Source organism: Dermochelys coriacea, chromosome 10 (assembly GCF_009764565.3).
Source record: "Dermochelys coriacea isolate rDerCor1 chromosome 10, rDerCor1.pri.v4, whole genome shotgun sequence".
NCBI classification, from domain to species: Eukaryota; Metazoa; Chordata; order Testudines; family Dermochelyidae; genus Dermochelys; species Dermochelys coriacea.
The window spans coordinates 33,801,488-33,817,926 of NC_050077.1; the positions used below are offsets into that span (position 1 = coordinate 33,801,488).

The 16,439-nt window shown below is 40.3% G+C and overlaps 1 protein-coding gene across 3 annotated transcripts in view; it reads right to left on the bottom strand.

Moving 5' to 3' along the window:
• Positions 1-16,439, bottom strand: part of ADCY9 (adenylate cyclase 9) — a 193,110-nt gene that overhangs the window by 6,469 nt on the left and 170,202 nt on the right. For all 3 annotated transcript variants that reach the window (XM_038419131.2, XM_038419130.2, XM_043493204.1), the window contains 3 exons: positions 11,225-11,384; positions 7,676-7,824; positions 3,849-3,890 (listed from right to left, as the gene is read on the bottom strand). In XM_038419131.2, the coding sequence (XP_038275059.1) occupies positions 3,849-3,890; positions 7,676-7,824; positions 11,225-11,384 (351 nt within the window). The remainder of the gene's footprint in view (positions 1-3,848; positions 3,891-7,675; positions 7,825-11,224; positions 11,385-16,439) is intronic.

Sequence of the window (16,439 nt, forward strand, 5' to 3'; positions counted from 1 at the left end):
CTCAATTACTTGGTTGAGCTTGTTTCCAATATGGGTGTCCATAAATACTCTCCTCGCTTTTGTAATGACAACAATTCACTCAGGATCTGACAAGAGAATTCCCTTAAGATGACTGAATTCATCCACAAGGCAGGGAGCTGCGCATCTCAAATAAGCGGATACAAGATCTTTCCCAGATCACAAATTTTTTGATCCCACTGTGACTACAGTGAGAATCAGCTATGCAAAAAACCCACAGAACTAACCTGAAGGAGGAAATTACTGAAGTGATGCCCTCATCTTGAAAATTAAATCTCTGAAAACGTTGCACCTACTATGGTTACAACTAACACCTTTGATCTGGCAGACCTATAGCTGCAAGAAGTTAATGGAACAATATTTCTTTTTTTTAGTTTGTTTAGATTGTGTATTTGAAAATAGAATTTTAAAAATTGGTCAATTTAAAAAACTCAAGCTGACTCTGTTCTTTTAACCAAATAGTTTAAATACTTGCAGGCACAAAAGCCTGAGAAGTTAGGTGGAATTTTCATCCACTCTGGGTGCTGAATACAGCACTTGTGAAAATTCTTTAGATTGAGTCAGGAAGCTTTCTTTTGATTGATCACAAATCCTAAACTGTGTAACATAACGACTTTCTCCTTATAGTAGAGGTTCTTGGAAAGACACTTTCCCTAGGACCTAGTAATCTGGGTTTCAAATTGTATTGTTCTATATATAAAACAGATGCGTAACAACTAGGTCTTTGGAAAGAATACAAGGGCTGAACAATGAGGAAAAAGACACCAACAGAGCTGAGCATTGGAATTTTGATGAATCATGTAGAATCTGAGATATTGTAAATGGGATGCTGCTACGCATATGAGATGTTAAGCATCCTGGGGTGATGAACAGAGATGGTGTGAGCACTCTATTTTATAACCTGATGCAACTACAGAACATAGGAACTCCATTTAGAAAAAAATTTGGAGTGTAAAGGTGGTGAAAGAAAAGCAGGGGTGAGAGTTTTTTCTAAACCACAAGGCAGATTTGAGTCTCTATCTCAAAAGGCCTATCCATCATTCCATTTGGGAACTATGAACAGTGGAGAAAAAAATACACTCTATCTGCTTTGAGGCAGAGAGAGTAATGAGTGCATTTCTTAGTGGGAGGACACATTTGTTTAACAGCATCTTGCTTTGATTGCATGGGGCACAAGAAGAAATGGTGTGCCTTCAAGTGGAAAGCAATGAGGCATATCTGATGTACTGATTTAGCTACCCGGGTGCAAAAAAGCTATGTGTTGACCAATTCTTAGAAGAGCTTATGTGCTGAGACGTCACAGATGGTAGCTGTTTTGATACCACTTTAATAAAGATCTTAATTCTTGGTCAAGCAAAGCAAAAGGGGAAAGGTGTCCTCCAGGTATACTTGTTACAAATCCACCAGCAGAACACAGAAAAAGCCTGTGTGCTGACAGTCAAGAGAGAATGGAGACAATAATAACTTCTCCTAGGACAGGATCTCAGTTTCTTATTGATTCATCAGCCTCCAATCACCTGGAGTGAGGGGAAGCCCTAATTAATACAAAATGCTAGAACGAAAACAGAAAACAAAACAAAAAATAAATAAAAAAGCTGAAAATGTAAGTAAGATTGCACAGCAAATCTGTGGCAGAGATGGTAATAGAATTAATTCACAATTCTGTATTTTTACCACAGATCACACCTAAAAACTATCCTGATTTTCAGTGACCCTATTTAGTTGTGTGTCCTTAGAGCAGCTGAATTTGTACTTTTGCAAACTTATTATTGCATTTATGTAGTTTTTCATATTTAAATTTAAGATGACAGCCAACCAAGCATCACCTGCTAAAAGTGTCACACACGTTATAGAGAGACAGAAAATATGTTCACAAGCATGCATAATGTGTCTAAGACAGACAGACAGACACACACATGCACGAGTGCACACACACACACACACACACACACACACACACACACAATAAAGTAATGGTCATTTGGAAAAAAATTTAACTACAAGTTCCTCATGGTAAGAGCTATGATGAGACTGTATAGCATACAAGTGTTAGATGTGACATGTATTTTGGTCACCATGTCAGTCAATATTTACATCTTTAGGCTGGGACTTATCAAGGAACCCAAGTGAGTTCAGTGTCCATCTCCTGTGGAATTCCACCGGGGTTTGGGAGCCTAATTTCATTAGGCTCCTTTGAAAATCTCAGCATTATTATCTATTCACATCTTTATCTATCAAGTATAAATGAAACGTTATAATTTCAAAAGTAAAATACTTTCATTCTAGGATATTTTCTCTGGCTATTAGCTTTGTTATTTGTAGGACCATTGCAAGTATAAGACCAATCACTAAAATGAAGTCATGCTTGCCCTTGATTACACAAACCAGAATTATTTTTTAATGATTAACAGCCAGCTAGGTCTTCTATTGCTCATGAATAGTTATCTGGAAGCCACTGGCAGTTCTGAGCAACAGAAGTGCCTGGCTAATTCCATGAACTAATAAGGAAGACCCAAGCTGAGGAAAATGTTATGACATTACTTTTCATTGGTCACAATGCCTTTATATTTTCTGTTTTAAAATTATGTATAGTCAGTTATAGCTTGGCTTGTAGCTTGTCCAAGTTACAATTCCAGTTTAAAAAGAAAGGTATATTTAATGACACTCTCTCTCTCTCTCTTACACACACAGACAAACAAATTCAGAATGCTCAAAAATCCCTGCAATATGGGACATAATAAATTAATCCTATACTAGAATTGGAAAGCACAACTACCATCCTCAGACCTCAGAAAAATGCCTACATTCTTTGAAATTATGACTGCATTCAGGTAGAGAAGAATTGAACAATGTAATTTTTCTATAATATATACTCCAAGGAAGAGCAGTGATCTTGAGAACACACTTCTGCCTGGAGCTATTTGATAATATGTTTACATAGTCACTAGTTAAATCAAAGAGAGTGTCATACTTTTAGACAACCCAAGCCCTGAACAAATGTTTCCACAATTACTAACTTTAGTGAAAGCAGTTGTTTTATTCAGCAACTGGCGATAAAATCATGGAAGCTGACCACAATGAAATAGTGACAAGTCAACTGCATCTTTGAAATTTTCACTTTCTAAGGGATCATTAATAATACAGGCTTTGTTTAAAAACATGGGGCTATGCTGTCAACTGTGTTGAGTTTGGAGCTACTCTAAATTACAGCAGCTGGCTGTGGTGCCCATGGGACCACTTGCCAACTATGAATTGGCAGACCGCAGCTGTGCTCTATACTGCCTCCAACAAACTCTAAACTGGAGTTGGGGACAGTTGGTGTAGGAACTAGCTAAGAACTCCCCATAGATTCCGGCCCCTATGCACTGCTGAGTGGCACAAAGCAGACAGGACAGAGGGAGAGAATCTGGCCCATAATCTGCGCACAGTACTTTAAAACAAAACAAAAAAGGTTACCACTAGAAAAACAAATTCTATAATTTATCTGCCACAATAACCCTCCATTTCCTAGAAAACCATATAAATAAGGGAGTATTTCACATTTCAGCATCAACTTTGTTGATTTCCTTCTATGGCCTTTGTATAGTTAGTTTGCTTTCCTGGGTACTCACGTAGCACAGACACAAATTATTTAATCCCTGTATGCTACTGTGCACCCAAAGTTTGTTTTTTTACATACATTTGACTGAAAACACATTTTGACACACACATTTTAAAGCTATACTTTATCTAGTTTACACAACTTTTTGTAAAAGATAATGTTGAAAAAAGGAATGCAACAAGAGGTTTTCCGTAAGATAGTAGAGATGGGCACTGTATTTAAGGCTTACCTAAAGTTCTGTACTGAATCTAGGAGGGAAGTTTCAATGGAGCTGAAAAATAAAGGTATTAAAACATTAGAAAGAAAACAAGACCATTACACAAAGCAACCTGACAATACAAACAAAAAAGTTCAACTGAACTAATTTGAAGTAAGGGAATATGATCAATAATCTGTTTTGCACCTGAATTCCAGACAAACTTTTCTTGAATGTGACTTAGCAATATCTTTTGCTTTGGAGTGGCAGAAGCATAGAGATGATGATCCAAGTTTCTCCAGCTAAGAGTAACTGGAGGTTATGTAGTCAAGACAATGGCTGGAAAAAAACATTTTCAGATCAGTTCCAACCCAAGATACATAGAGGAGTGTGTTAAGAACCTTGAAAGGCAGTTGCTTCCCAGGCTTATTGGATCAACTCCGTAAAAAGTGACAAAAGAGGAGAAACAGCCTCTTTATGAAGATGCCATTTCAGAAGAACTCCTCCTCAAAGAGGCTTTGAATTTACTTGCATTCCAGGCTCTTCTATCAGCAATTAATATAAAGAACAGCAAGGCACACAGTGCTCAGTTATATGTGCCAAGAACAACTACTACCAGCAAGTTACTGTTTAAAAAAAAATGTGCAAGAATGGATCTGTCTATAGTGTATGAAGAATTGCCAATACTGTGGTGACAAAGCATGATTAACACTGTAGATATTGCAAGAAAACTACCTATTACTAAGGTTTTCAAATGAAAACTCTTGGCAGCTGTGATTTAGTCTTCATGTTGTTTTTCACTGTTGCTTCTAGTCATTATTTTGCTAGATCTAGAATTGTATAGGGATGTGTATTATTTTGGATATGAATTTCTCTTTATAAAATAAAGTGACAAAATGTTCTTCAGTTACTGTACTTTGTTCATTAATGGTCACTGCTTTACAAAAAACAGGACAAAATATACTATAATTGGGCTTGATTGTGCCTTGTAGGCATAGGGAGCTTGAAGACCCATCCCAACAGCAACTCCCAGAGATATGGTGTTTTCTGGTCATTCCCTAACACATCAGGGGGATCTGTCATGGACACCTGCCCCCCACCCCCCAAAGAGGATGTGTAAGTTGACTGTGTTGGCTGCTATGTGGGTGAAGATGTTGCCCCAGCCTTTTGGAATGGCTAGCAACATGAGCCTTGTGCAATCCACACGCTCAGCTGAGATGTAGGGGGAGCAGGAGAAGGTTTCCTCTACCTTCCTTCCTCCCCACACCTGATATAACTCTGCAGTGCTTGGGTACAATCTGACCAGCAATTTGCACATGGAATTTTCTCTCTAAGTCTACAGATAATGAATTAGACATAAAATCCAGTTTCTTACCTTTTAATTTTTTTCCTGCAGCAAAATGTCACTGGTATAGACAAATGGGGTATGTCCTGACCCAGTCAATAACCCAGGAAATGCCAATAAGAATGAAACATTTTCCACCCCTGGCTAGGAAGCTTCTTTTGCTTTTTGCAGGCACACTCTCCAGTGCGATGACATCTAGAGTTATGAGCAAATTAGATTATCCTATCCTGTGTCCCTAACACTAACCTCTCAGCCAAGTCAAAGCCCAGGTGGGCCTTAAGCTAAGTAATAGTGCCACTGTACTACAGAAAAAAGTTAACAGGTAATAAACTTGTTTTTCTCATGGAGAAAGTGCCACTGGCAGAGACAGATGGGTTGCAGCACCCCCACCTGCTGAGAGAGAAGAAACCAATAGTTGGACTAAAGAAAGAACAAGAGTGAGATGAGGTTGAAGGTGAAATGAGAAGGAACCAGAAATTAGAAACTGGATTTTTTACAGTAAGGCTGTCAAGAAACTAAACACTTGGGTAATGAGGAGGGGCCAAAGGGACAGTGCTTGAGGAAAGTGTGTACCAAGCCCCAGGTAACACCACGGCACAGTTCATCCATGGATATATGCCCTGTTTCTGCCCAGGAATGGGAGACAGTTGATCAATCTAATCTAAGGAGAGCACAAGAAGTCTGTCACTGAACAGGTGTGCTGCAGAGCCAGATCCATCCAGAGACTGTAAAACTAGAGGCTTTTTGTCCTTTATTGGGACCCTGGAACAGGATGACTAGGTAATGGAGTGACTTCTTTCTAGGCTGCACCAGAATATCAGAAATTCATCTGCGCTTTGTGGTGAAGTCAGAAACTTGGATGAGAGATCTTGCTAATGAGGAAAGCTACAACTCAACCAAGAAGCTGGAACAGAAGCAAAGAACTACTTTTCCCTCATAAAAAAACAGTTAGGTCAAACTACAGGAAAGGGACACTAACATCCCCACACAATGAACTGAGGTAATGGCTTCTTAAAAACCACTTTCCAGGAGAGGTTGTGAAAGGAAATGGAATGAAGTTCAACCACCACATCTGGAGTGAAAAAATTGATAAATAAGCTGCTGAAATCCAAGAAAATGGCATCAGTTGTAATGATACCAAGGGCAGATCTTGAAGGAGTGTTTGATTGATCCATCCACTAGCTATTGGGACTTGAAGAAGTGTTTCCAGATTCTCCCATGCTAGCTGGAGGGCTTTCAGTAGAAACTGTTGAAAAGTCCTATAATAAAACAATACCCAAGGAACCACATTTTAGCATATTATCCACATTCCAATCAGTGACTTGCAGAATGAGAGAAAGAGAAGATGACTGCTTAATGCTGTCTTGATGGTTGGCTCCAGTTCTGAGTTCTTTCCAAAGGGGGCAGACTTTTCCTCCCATGGCACTGGTGTGCACTTCTGAGCAAAAGAGGGTCTGTTAAAGAGATTTTCTTTTGTTTACTAGACCCAGATTTGAGAACCTCAGCAGAGATGTGAAGAATGCCTTAGATGCTTCTTGAGGGGATTTGCTTTGATGAGCATGTTGCCTGCCATCTGCTTCCTGCACTGTGTGGTCCAAGAAGTCTCTGAAAAGGAGGTAAAATATTTGCCTCCAGTGGGAGGTAGAATGGTCTAGAGAGAGAGAGGCCATCCACCACTCTTCAAGGACAAGCTGCAGAGTCAGATACAGGGATTTCTCATCACCCAAAGCCAAAAATAAATCCTTAGACAGAATTCAAGAGGGGATAAGGACAAAAGGAACCAGAGGATGTCTTGGAAGTTTCTTCAGAGATTAAAGAGTTCTAAACAGGAGGGAGAAGGGAAACTGAGAACAGCTGGCTGATAATGGATCACTTGCAAACAGATTAAAGGAAAGGGATTCTAGTATTTGAGACTGATCTTCCTAGAAGTCATGCAGATCTCCTCCCAGATGGATCTGTAAGATGGCAATGATGGAGAAATCCATGGAGGCAGCCCGAAACATGGCAAAACTGTCTGGATTCAGTCTGGCTCCCATTAGGAACTGATGGTGGTGAACACAAGCAAATCTTATATAACTGTGGTGGAGCACACATGCAACCTCATACCATGATGGAGGGCTCATGATTTCCATAGTAGTTAGGACAGAGTCTGATATTTTTAACTTTTCTTCCATTTCTCTAACTCTTTCTCCATTCTGAGTAATGGCTAGGGCAAGGAAAATATAAGCCAAGATGGCCCATCAGCCAGAGACACTAGGGGCTTCTTGAAGCAAGGCAGGAAACCAATTGCAAAACCCACTTACAGGGACCAGAGAAAGGGGCAGAACCATATGCAAATATGCTTCATTCAAACTGGCACCTCTCTATCTGACCAACAGAGAACAAGACCCAACTCATCTGTCTGTACCACTCTCCATAGGAATGAACATTTCCTGTTTTGGGGCTGAACTAGTTAATCCTGGGGCAAAATGCAGCTCATGATACGTTGCCTACAGTGATAACACGCAATGCTCACCTGTCTGGACATAAAGAGATGTAGAGCAAGATGAGAAGCATCGCTCCTACAATAGTAGCCAATGATGATCTCATCCAGGAGCTCAGCTGGCAGAAGTTACAGTACTGGATAATGGTGATGAGAATCGCACAACACATAAACATGGTATACTGCAATGAACAGAAAGAATGACAAGTTAGCCTTTTCTTGTCCATTAGAGCCCTTCCACAAATAGATACCAATTTAAATAAAGGCATTCAATGATCTGAATGGTGAGAACACAATTTCTACTTACATAAAAATGAGCCATACATTAATTGTCTTTTCAATCAACTCTGATACCTTTGTATGAATTTCAGCAAACAGCACTACAAGTCTAGAAAAGTTCTTGCTTCCAATAAGCAAGAAAGCTTCTACCACAGATAATGTGTCACAATTTTCATTAGCTGGAGTTCTGAGGTACAGCTTTACTTTTTCATAATTCCATCTTCAGCTCACCTTTGTAGAGTACTCAGTTCCTCCTATTCAAGCCACTGAGTTTGAGAATTCATAGATTACCATAATATACTCAATTATGCTCCAAAGGCTTCTCATTAAATCACACCTGTGTTTTAAATTGGGTATCAAATTATATGTCCGGGTTGAAAACATAACATGTGTTGAGTCCCAGAAACTCTGTCAAAGTGGCTGGCCCTAATAATATATTTTGCAGGATAGTATTATTCCACTAAGTGCTGAACTCAACATGGATAATTATTCCTTTGAGGAACAAAAGTGAGCAGAAGTTTAACATAATGTTAATTGATGCTCTGTGAAACTGGTATCTGTACCATGCTGAAGGGGTAGTTCTCCATTTTTCCTTTCTGTTCCAAGTCTCAAATCCAAGAATCTCAGAAAACCTCCCTTTTCATGTCTTTATTAGATAGGTAAATTGAAGTGCAAAGCAGATGCTTTCTGAGAAATATCTTAATTTCCCCAAAATGCAATATTGCAATAGTCAAATGCTAAAGTCCATCTTATGTAATGTACTAAGTAGGGCTGTGTTAAGAAAATCAATGAAGATCCAATGTTAAAATAGAGAACTCCACAAAATTGTACTGCAGGTCTTATTCTCCTTAGCATTAACTATGCTGCTCTTTATGATTTCTGGTGGCTATAATCTCTTTCATTGTGAGTGGAGTGGGACACCATTGCTTTGCTTTACAAGTTGAAAATCTGGAATGCTTTATTATGTTGTCAACAACAGTTGAACAAAATAGCAAGGCCACATTACAATTAGAAAAACAGTTTATCCACAACAGGCAAACTAGTAAAACTTACATAACTAACTTACATTTTTTTAAACCATGACCACAGTTTTTCCAGGCTTTAATAACTAAGAAATAGCTACGCTGAATTTAAAAAAACCTCATTTCAGGTCTCGTAAAGTGCCAGGGCAATGGTTCTGACTTCAAGTGAAGCCCCAGCATGAAGCCAGCCTATAGAGGGTCAGTAAGTGTCGTGTTTTACTACGTAAGCATGGCTTTGGAAAGTTTTTTTTTTTTAATTATTATTATTTTACATCCGGGGAGGGTATATAATGCTATTAATAAAAAAAAACTTTGCAAAACCATGTCATAGTAAAATATGGCACTTACCTGACCCTCTACAGACTGGTTCCTTTCCCCAGAGCTCCATGATTGTTGCAACATCACCGAGCACAGGGCCAGCTGGAATATCTCTTGGTGAGTGAACCAACAACCCAATAACTTTGGGGGATCTGAAACAGGAAAAAAAAAGGGTAGTGCATGAACAGCTGTGCAATGAATACCATTCTTACTTGCTACTACGTGGGGCATTCAGCACATACGACCTGAAACTGAGAGGGGCTGAGCACCCACAAATTCCATTGTTATTGTTACTGTATTTTAAAAATATTTAGGAGGTGCTCAAGTACTACAGGGAACGGGCCTACATAAGACAAACAGAAGTCAAAAAGGGTTGAAGGTGCTCAGCACCTTTCAGGTTCAGGTCCAGTGTTGCTTGGGTTCTGTCACCTTATATATGACAGGCTGTTCTCCAGCAGTCAAAAGGGTAATCCCAGGTGTCTTCAGTTCCCCTGCCTGAATTGCAGACTTTGAGTTCCTGAAAAACTCTGTTCAGGGAATTAATTCTGCCAACTCGCCAGGACTATCCACACAAAGTTAGCCAGAGTTTCCTACAATTCTTGACAGGGCCTGCCTTCTTAGAGCATCCTGAAACTCTGCAAGTAGAACCACCCTTTATTTCAGGGTTTCCTTGTCTCAACTTAACTTTGATCATCACCCCCCAGACTGTGTCCATTGCTGGACAGACCACTTCCACTGCCTGTCTCACCAATCTTTCTGTAGTCCCACAAAACTGACTGGGGGTATGAATCAGTTTACCAGTCCCTGCCATTTCTTCTATACTCCTTTCCAGTCCCTCGACCACGAAGACTGGTGCCGGCCTGTTGCTGCTCCTTGAACACAACCAGTCGCCTCTGTATAATTCAGGAATAATGGTTGGTACCATCTGATCCTCTATTCTCTGGAATACCAGTTCCATATTTCCACTCAGTTCCAGGGGTACTAGTCTGCTCTCATCAGACTCCTAACACCAAATGTGTGATCTTCCAATCTATACAAAGTCTGCTGTGCCTCACTCCCTACCACAGTCTAGAATTGGCACAGTTCTCCACCTTCCCAGGGTTTCAGGCAGGCCATTGTCCCTCAGTGTCTCCAGATTGTTCCTTAGGCTCATTTCCAGACTGTCTGCTTCTCTTCCCTCCAGCCTTCTTAGACTTCTAACAGGCCCCTTCCCAGAGAGAGGGAATTCATTATATTCTCTTTCCTACTTCTTCTCCTCTCCAACTAACCTTCTGTCTCCTCTTTTAAATCCATCCCCTCTGCAGGTGCAAACAGTGAGACTACCAAACCTCTCAGACTCCTTTAACGTTTTTCGTGCTGGTGTGGGCTTCACACCCCATTACAGGCCCACAGTTCTACAATCAGTCCAATGAGGAAAAAATTCGCCTTTAAATTAAAGAAAATATAGCTTTAATATACTGGAAACGTCACCAAATTACGTAGAGAAAAAGAGCTACAGGGCCATTTAGAAGAGGACTAATAATTTTTGTGTTGCTGAAAATACTCCACCTATTTTGACAGTGTGCAAACACAGCACTGCTATTGATATGACAGACAGACATAATCCACTGCTAATATCATTACTGCTGCTGAATTTCAGCAATGAGCCATGGAAGTCCTTAAGGATATTCCACATCTCATTGGATAAGGAGTTCCCGCTCAGAAATTATGCTTTAATATATTGAAAAATTCCTAAGATGTGTTCAAATTTATTTACATTAAATTCTGCCTAAAGGTAATGCTTGTAAAAAAAAATAGATTCATTCTACTAGCAATACCATCTTACAGAATCAGACCTATCCTCTTGAGAGATATAGATCACATGGATGAAGGGAATGGGGAAGGGGAGAAGACAAGGAGAGAGGCAATCTACTCCATTAAATCTAAAAGAAAGTTAGACAGGATACATTGTCCTAAAACTTACATGTATGTTGGTTTCAAAGTCAGAAGTGAAATGTGAAAAAACTGCAAGAGCCGGCAGAGAAACTAGGATTGCACCGATGAAATGTCGAGGCAGCCAGCCAGCAATCACCTCCAGCAGGCGCTTAGTACAAATCATCACCTCCTCCAGAAAGAATGCCATTCTGGAACAAATGAAAGCACAAACCAATTTTTTTTTCCCCAATGCATCAACTTAAAGTATCTGATTTACCTATAATATGGTCACTCCAGTTGCTATAGTTAATGTTGCATAACTAATCAGAGCATAACTCCATGCTATCACTTGCTTATAACTTCCTGAAACAATCAGTGTTCGGTAAAAGATGAACCATTTTTTTTTTTTTTTTTTTTACAAAAGCTTGAAGATTTCTCTTCTATCACTTGGAAGATATGAGAGTGTGGGGAAAAAAAACATGTTTTTTCCTGTTTACAAAAAAAAATTGGGCTGTTTAAGTAAATGCTTTTGTAAGTCAAAAAAGTTGTTTAAAATAACATTAAAAACATTGGAAAAGCGGGAGTGTGTATGGACAGTTAACAACTTTGTTAATCAGTTAGCTTCAGAATTAAAGCCTGTTTGGGTAGATGCTTTTCTAGCATTTTAAAGTCTTGTGAACTAGCTCTCCCAATGCCAGACAGCTTGAGAGAAAGAAGCTGCCCTCTGAAATCAACCAAAGTTCTTCTAAGGTATCAGACTCAGTACCTTCTTAATAACAAGGAATGGGAGGAGAGTGTGGGCTCATGACTGACTGGATCAGCAAGACCACAGTGCATAAAAAAAAAGTCATGCTGAGCACTTTGGGAGGCCAGCTGGCAGCTCACATGCTCCTCCAGCAGCCCATTTGTATTTGTTATGGCAAACACCAGGGTAGCTGGAACTGCACAAAGCACTCTTTGGGAAGAAACAACTGCTCACAAGCTAAAGGCCCAGTCCTCTCAAGTGCTGAGTGAACCATATGGGGAAGTGGAAAGCAGTCTAGGGCAGGGGTTCTCAACCTTTTTCTTTCTGACCCCCCCTGCGCAACATGCTATAAAAACTCCATGGCCCACCTGTGCCACAATAACTGGCTTTCTGCATATAAAAGCCAGCGCTGGTGTGAGGAAGTAGCAAGCAGGGCAGTTGCCTGGGGTCCCATGCCACAGGGGCTCCCACAAAGCTACATTGCTCAGGCTTTGCCTTCAGGCCAGGTGGTGGGGCTCAGGGCCCTGGGCTTCAGCTAGTATAATGCTGGCCTTGCTTCACAGCCCCCCTGAATCCTGCTCATGGCCCCCCAAGGGGCCCCAGACCCCTGACTGAGAACCACTGGTCTAGGGAAAAGTGAAGTTTATCCCCATGTAGCATGGGACTCCTATTACTGAAGAATTTAATTGGAAAAAAAATCCAAGATAGTTCTCGGGGGGGACGGGGGGAAATGAAGTTAACACAGGAGCTAAAGTTGCACAAAACTATCCATTATTTAAAGAAACAAACCTAAAGAAACATAACTTTCAAAACCCACAAGTATTAGCTAGTCTGGAAAATCACAGTTGATATTCAGTTTAAAATTAAAAAGAAAATTATAAAGTAACATAATGAAGTTAAGGTCATCCAAACTACCTAAACTTTGGACCTGCATCAAGCTGCCCACAGAGCAAATGAAAATAAGGAGACAGTCCTTTCCACACAATATATAACTTCACAGGATCAGTGATTCTGAAAACTGAAGTGATCTAACTCAACTACCTCATTCTTGCTGATACACTAATTGTACATTACTAAAGCATTCAAACCAAACTGCGTGTCTTTATATTGCTACATCAAACTACTCCTGCATTCTTTAAGACCATGCTCAGTTACAGGAGAGAGACACAGACTTTTACAGCTTATCACCAAGAGAGACCATATTTGGGACAATGGCTTGGGAAAATGTCCCAAAAGTATACTGGATTTTAACTGTTACAAAGTTTCATGCTGTGAAACTAAGCATAGTCTCATAGTTGCTATACCTGGGACTATTCACATTTTAGAGCCTGAACAAAAATTAAGTAACCAAATCACTGGGGCAGAGGTTCACATTTAAGAATCACAGAAGTATATGTAGAGTATCAAAGCCACATACTCTTGATTTCCTTGACTCTACTGGCAAACGGTGCAAATAAAATAGATTTAGGATCCACTGAAACAAGATGAATAGTCCTTGTCAAAACTTCCTTTATAAATATGTTTTCATCCTAAATACCAGATGTGATGGACATGCAGAGTAGGGGGCTGGCAGAGAACAAGGGCAGAACTAAAGTTCTTTGGGGGACTCTAACACTGTGTTTCCATACTTTCTGAGGAGGTTTTGTTTGTCAGTGTAACTTTAATTTTGAATGTCCGGAGTAAACTTTTGTGGTTCTTGTGAGAAAACTACAATATCCTTTTAAGGGTTGAGGTTTTCTTTTTTTACTTCATCTTAATAAAGCTTTTGTTCATCTGGGAACGCATACAGAACTACGGAGAGAGAAAGAGAGAGTTATGGGTAGCAAAAGGATGAGGAGGGAGACATTTGTAATATTTCAGTGCCTCACAGGAGGGAGCTAATAGGCTTTTTAAACTCCAGTGGAAATTGGATTTTCCAGTTTAGATTAACAGGTTTTTATCGAAGAAAAAAAATAACTACAAAACCTTACTTTATATAAAAAAAAAATACTTACCAATGAAGAGTCTGATAATAGAAAAAATTTACAAAGCAAAATAAAACAAAATACTCAAATTATATACAGCATTAGCTCAGCTTTGCTCCGCTGGAGTTAATGGTAAACACCCAATGATTTCAGTGGAAGCAGATTTAAGCTAATGCTGAGTACCTTTGAAAATCCCACCCTAAATTTACCTTTCTGAAAATGAAATTCACTTCCCTACATAAAGTATGAATATTAAATTTTTATGTGGGTGGAATATGGAGAGGTGGGAGCAATGATATTCAGCCCCCAACATGGGTTGCCTAGACCTGTCCCCCGTTCCCAGCTGCTTCTCCAGCCAATGTGTTACAATACAACATAAGAACACAAGAACTGACACTGGTTCAGGCCAATGGTCCATCCAGCCCTGTATCCTGTCTTCTGACAGTGACCAATGCCAGATGCTTCAGAGGGAATGAACAGACCAGGGTACTTATTGAGTGATCCATCCCCTTTCATCCACTCAGAGCTTCTGTCAGTTAGAGCTTAGGACAACCAGAGCAAAGGGTTGTCTCCCCGATCCTCTTGGCTAACAGCTATTTATGAATCTCTCCTCCATGAACTTATTTAATTCTTTTTTGAACTCAGTTATACCTTTGGCCTTCACAACCACCCGGCAATGAGTTCCACAGGTTGACTGTGCATTGTGTGAAAAAGTACTTCCTTTGTTCGTTTTAAACCTGCTGCCTATTGATTTTATTGGGTGACTCCTGCTTATTGTGTTATGTGAAGGGGTAAATAACACTTCCTTATGCACTTTCTCTACATCATTCATGATTTTACAGAACTCTATCATTAGGACCCTATGAAATTCACAGCCAAATGCATCATGGACTGTGAAATCTGGTCTCTGTGTGCTTTTACCCTATACTATACAGACTTCACAGAGGAGACCAGTGTTTCTCAAATTGGGGGTCCTAACCTAAAAGGTAGTTGCAGCGGGGGTGGTCACAAGATTATTTTAGGAGGTTGTGGTACTGTCACCCTTACTTCTGCGCTGCCTCCAGAACTGGGTGGCTGGAAAGTGGCAACTATTGGCCAGGTGCCCAGCTCTGAAGGCAGCACCCTGCCAGCAGCAGCGCAGAAATAAAGGTGGCAATAACGTACCAGGCCACCCTTACTTCTGCACTGCTGTCTTCAGAGTGGGGTGGCCAGAGTGGTGGCTGCTGACTGGGGGCCCAGCTCTGCAGGCAGCAGTACAGAAGTAAGTGCAGCAATACCATACCATGCCATACTTACTTCTGCGCTGCTGCTGGAGGCAGCTCTGCCTTCAGAGCTGGGCTCCCGGTCAGCATCTGCTGTTCTCCAGCTGCCCAGCTCTGAAGTCAGCACCACCACCAGCAACAGCACAGAAGTAAGGATAGCAGTATCGCAAGCCCCCCTACAATAACCTTGCATAATGACAGGTTTCAGAGTAGCAGCCGTGTTAGTCTGTATTCGCAAAAAGAAAAGGAGTACTTGTGGCACCTTAGAGACCAACAAATTTCCGATGAAGTGAGCTGTAGCTCACAAAAGCTTATGCTCTAATAAATTTGTTAGTCTCTAAGGTGCCACAAGTACTCCTTTTCTTTTTACAATAACCTTGGGACCCCCACAGCTCCTTTTTGGGTCAGAACTCCTACAATTATAATATCATGAAATTCAGATTTAAATAGCTGAAATGATTAAATTTATGATTTTTAAAATCCTATGACCATGAAATTGACCAGAATGAACCATGAATTTAGTAAAAAGAAAAGGAGTACTTGTGGCACCTTAGAGACTAACAAATTTATTAGAGCATAAGCTTTCGTGAGCTACAGCTCACTTCATCGGATGCATTTGGTGGAAAAAACACAGGAGAGATTTATATACACACACACACAGAGAACATGAAACAATGGGTTTATCATACACACTGTAAGGAGAGTGATCACTTAAGATAAGCCATCACCAACAGCAGGGGGGGGAAGGAGGAAAACCTTTCATGGTGACAAGCAGGTAGGCTAATTCCAGCAGTTAACAAGAATATCAGAGGAACAGTGGGGGGTGGGGTGGGAGGGAGAAATACCATGGGGAAATAGTTTTACTTTGTGTAATGACTCATCCATTCCCAGTCTCTATTCAAGCCTAAGTTAATTGTATCCAGTTTGCAAATTAATTCCAATTCAGCAGTCTCTCGTTGGAGTCTGTTTTTGAAGCTTTTTTGTTGAAGTATAGCCACTCTTAGGTCTGTGATCGAGTGACCAGAGAGATTGAAGTGTTCTCCAACTGGTTTTTGAATGTTATAATTCTTGACGTCTGATTTGTGTCCATTCATTCTTTTACGTAGAGACTGTCCAGTTTGGCCAATGTACATGGCAGAGGGGCATTGCTGGCACATGATGGCATATATCACATTGGTAGATGCGCAGGTGAACGAGCCTCTGATAGTGTGGCTGATGTGATTAGGCCCTATGATGGTATCCCCTGAATAGATATGTGGACAGAGTTGGCAACGGGCTTTGTTGCAAGGATAG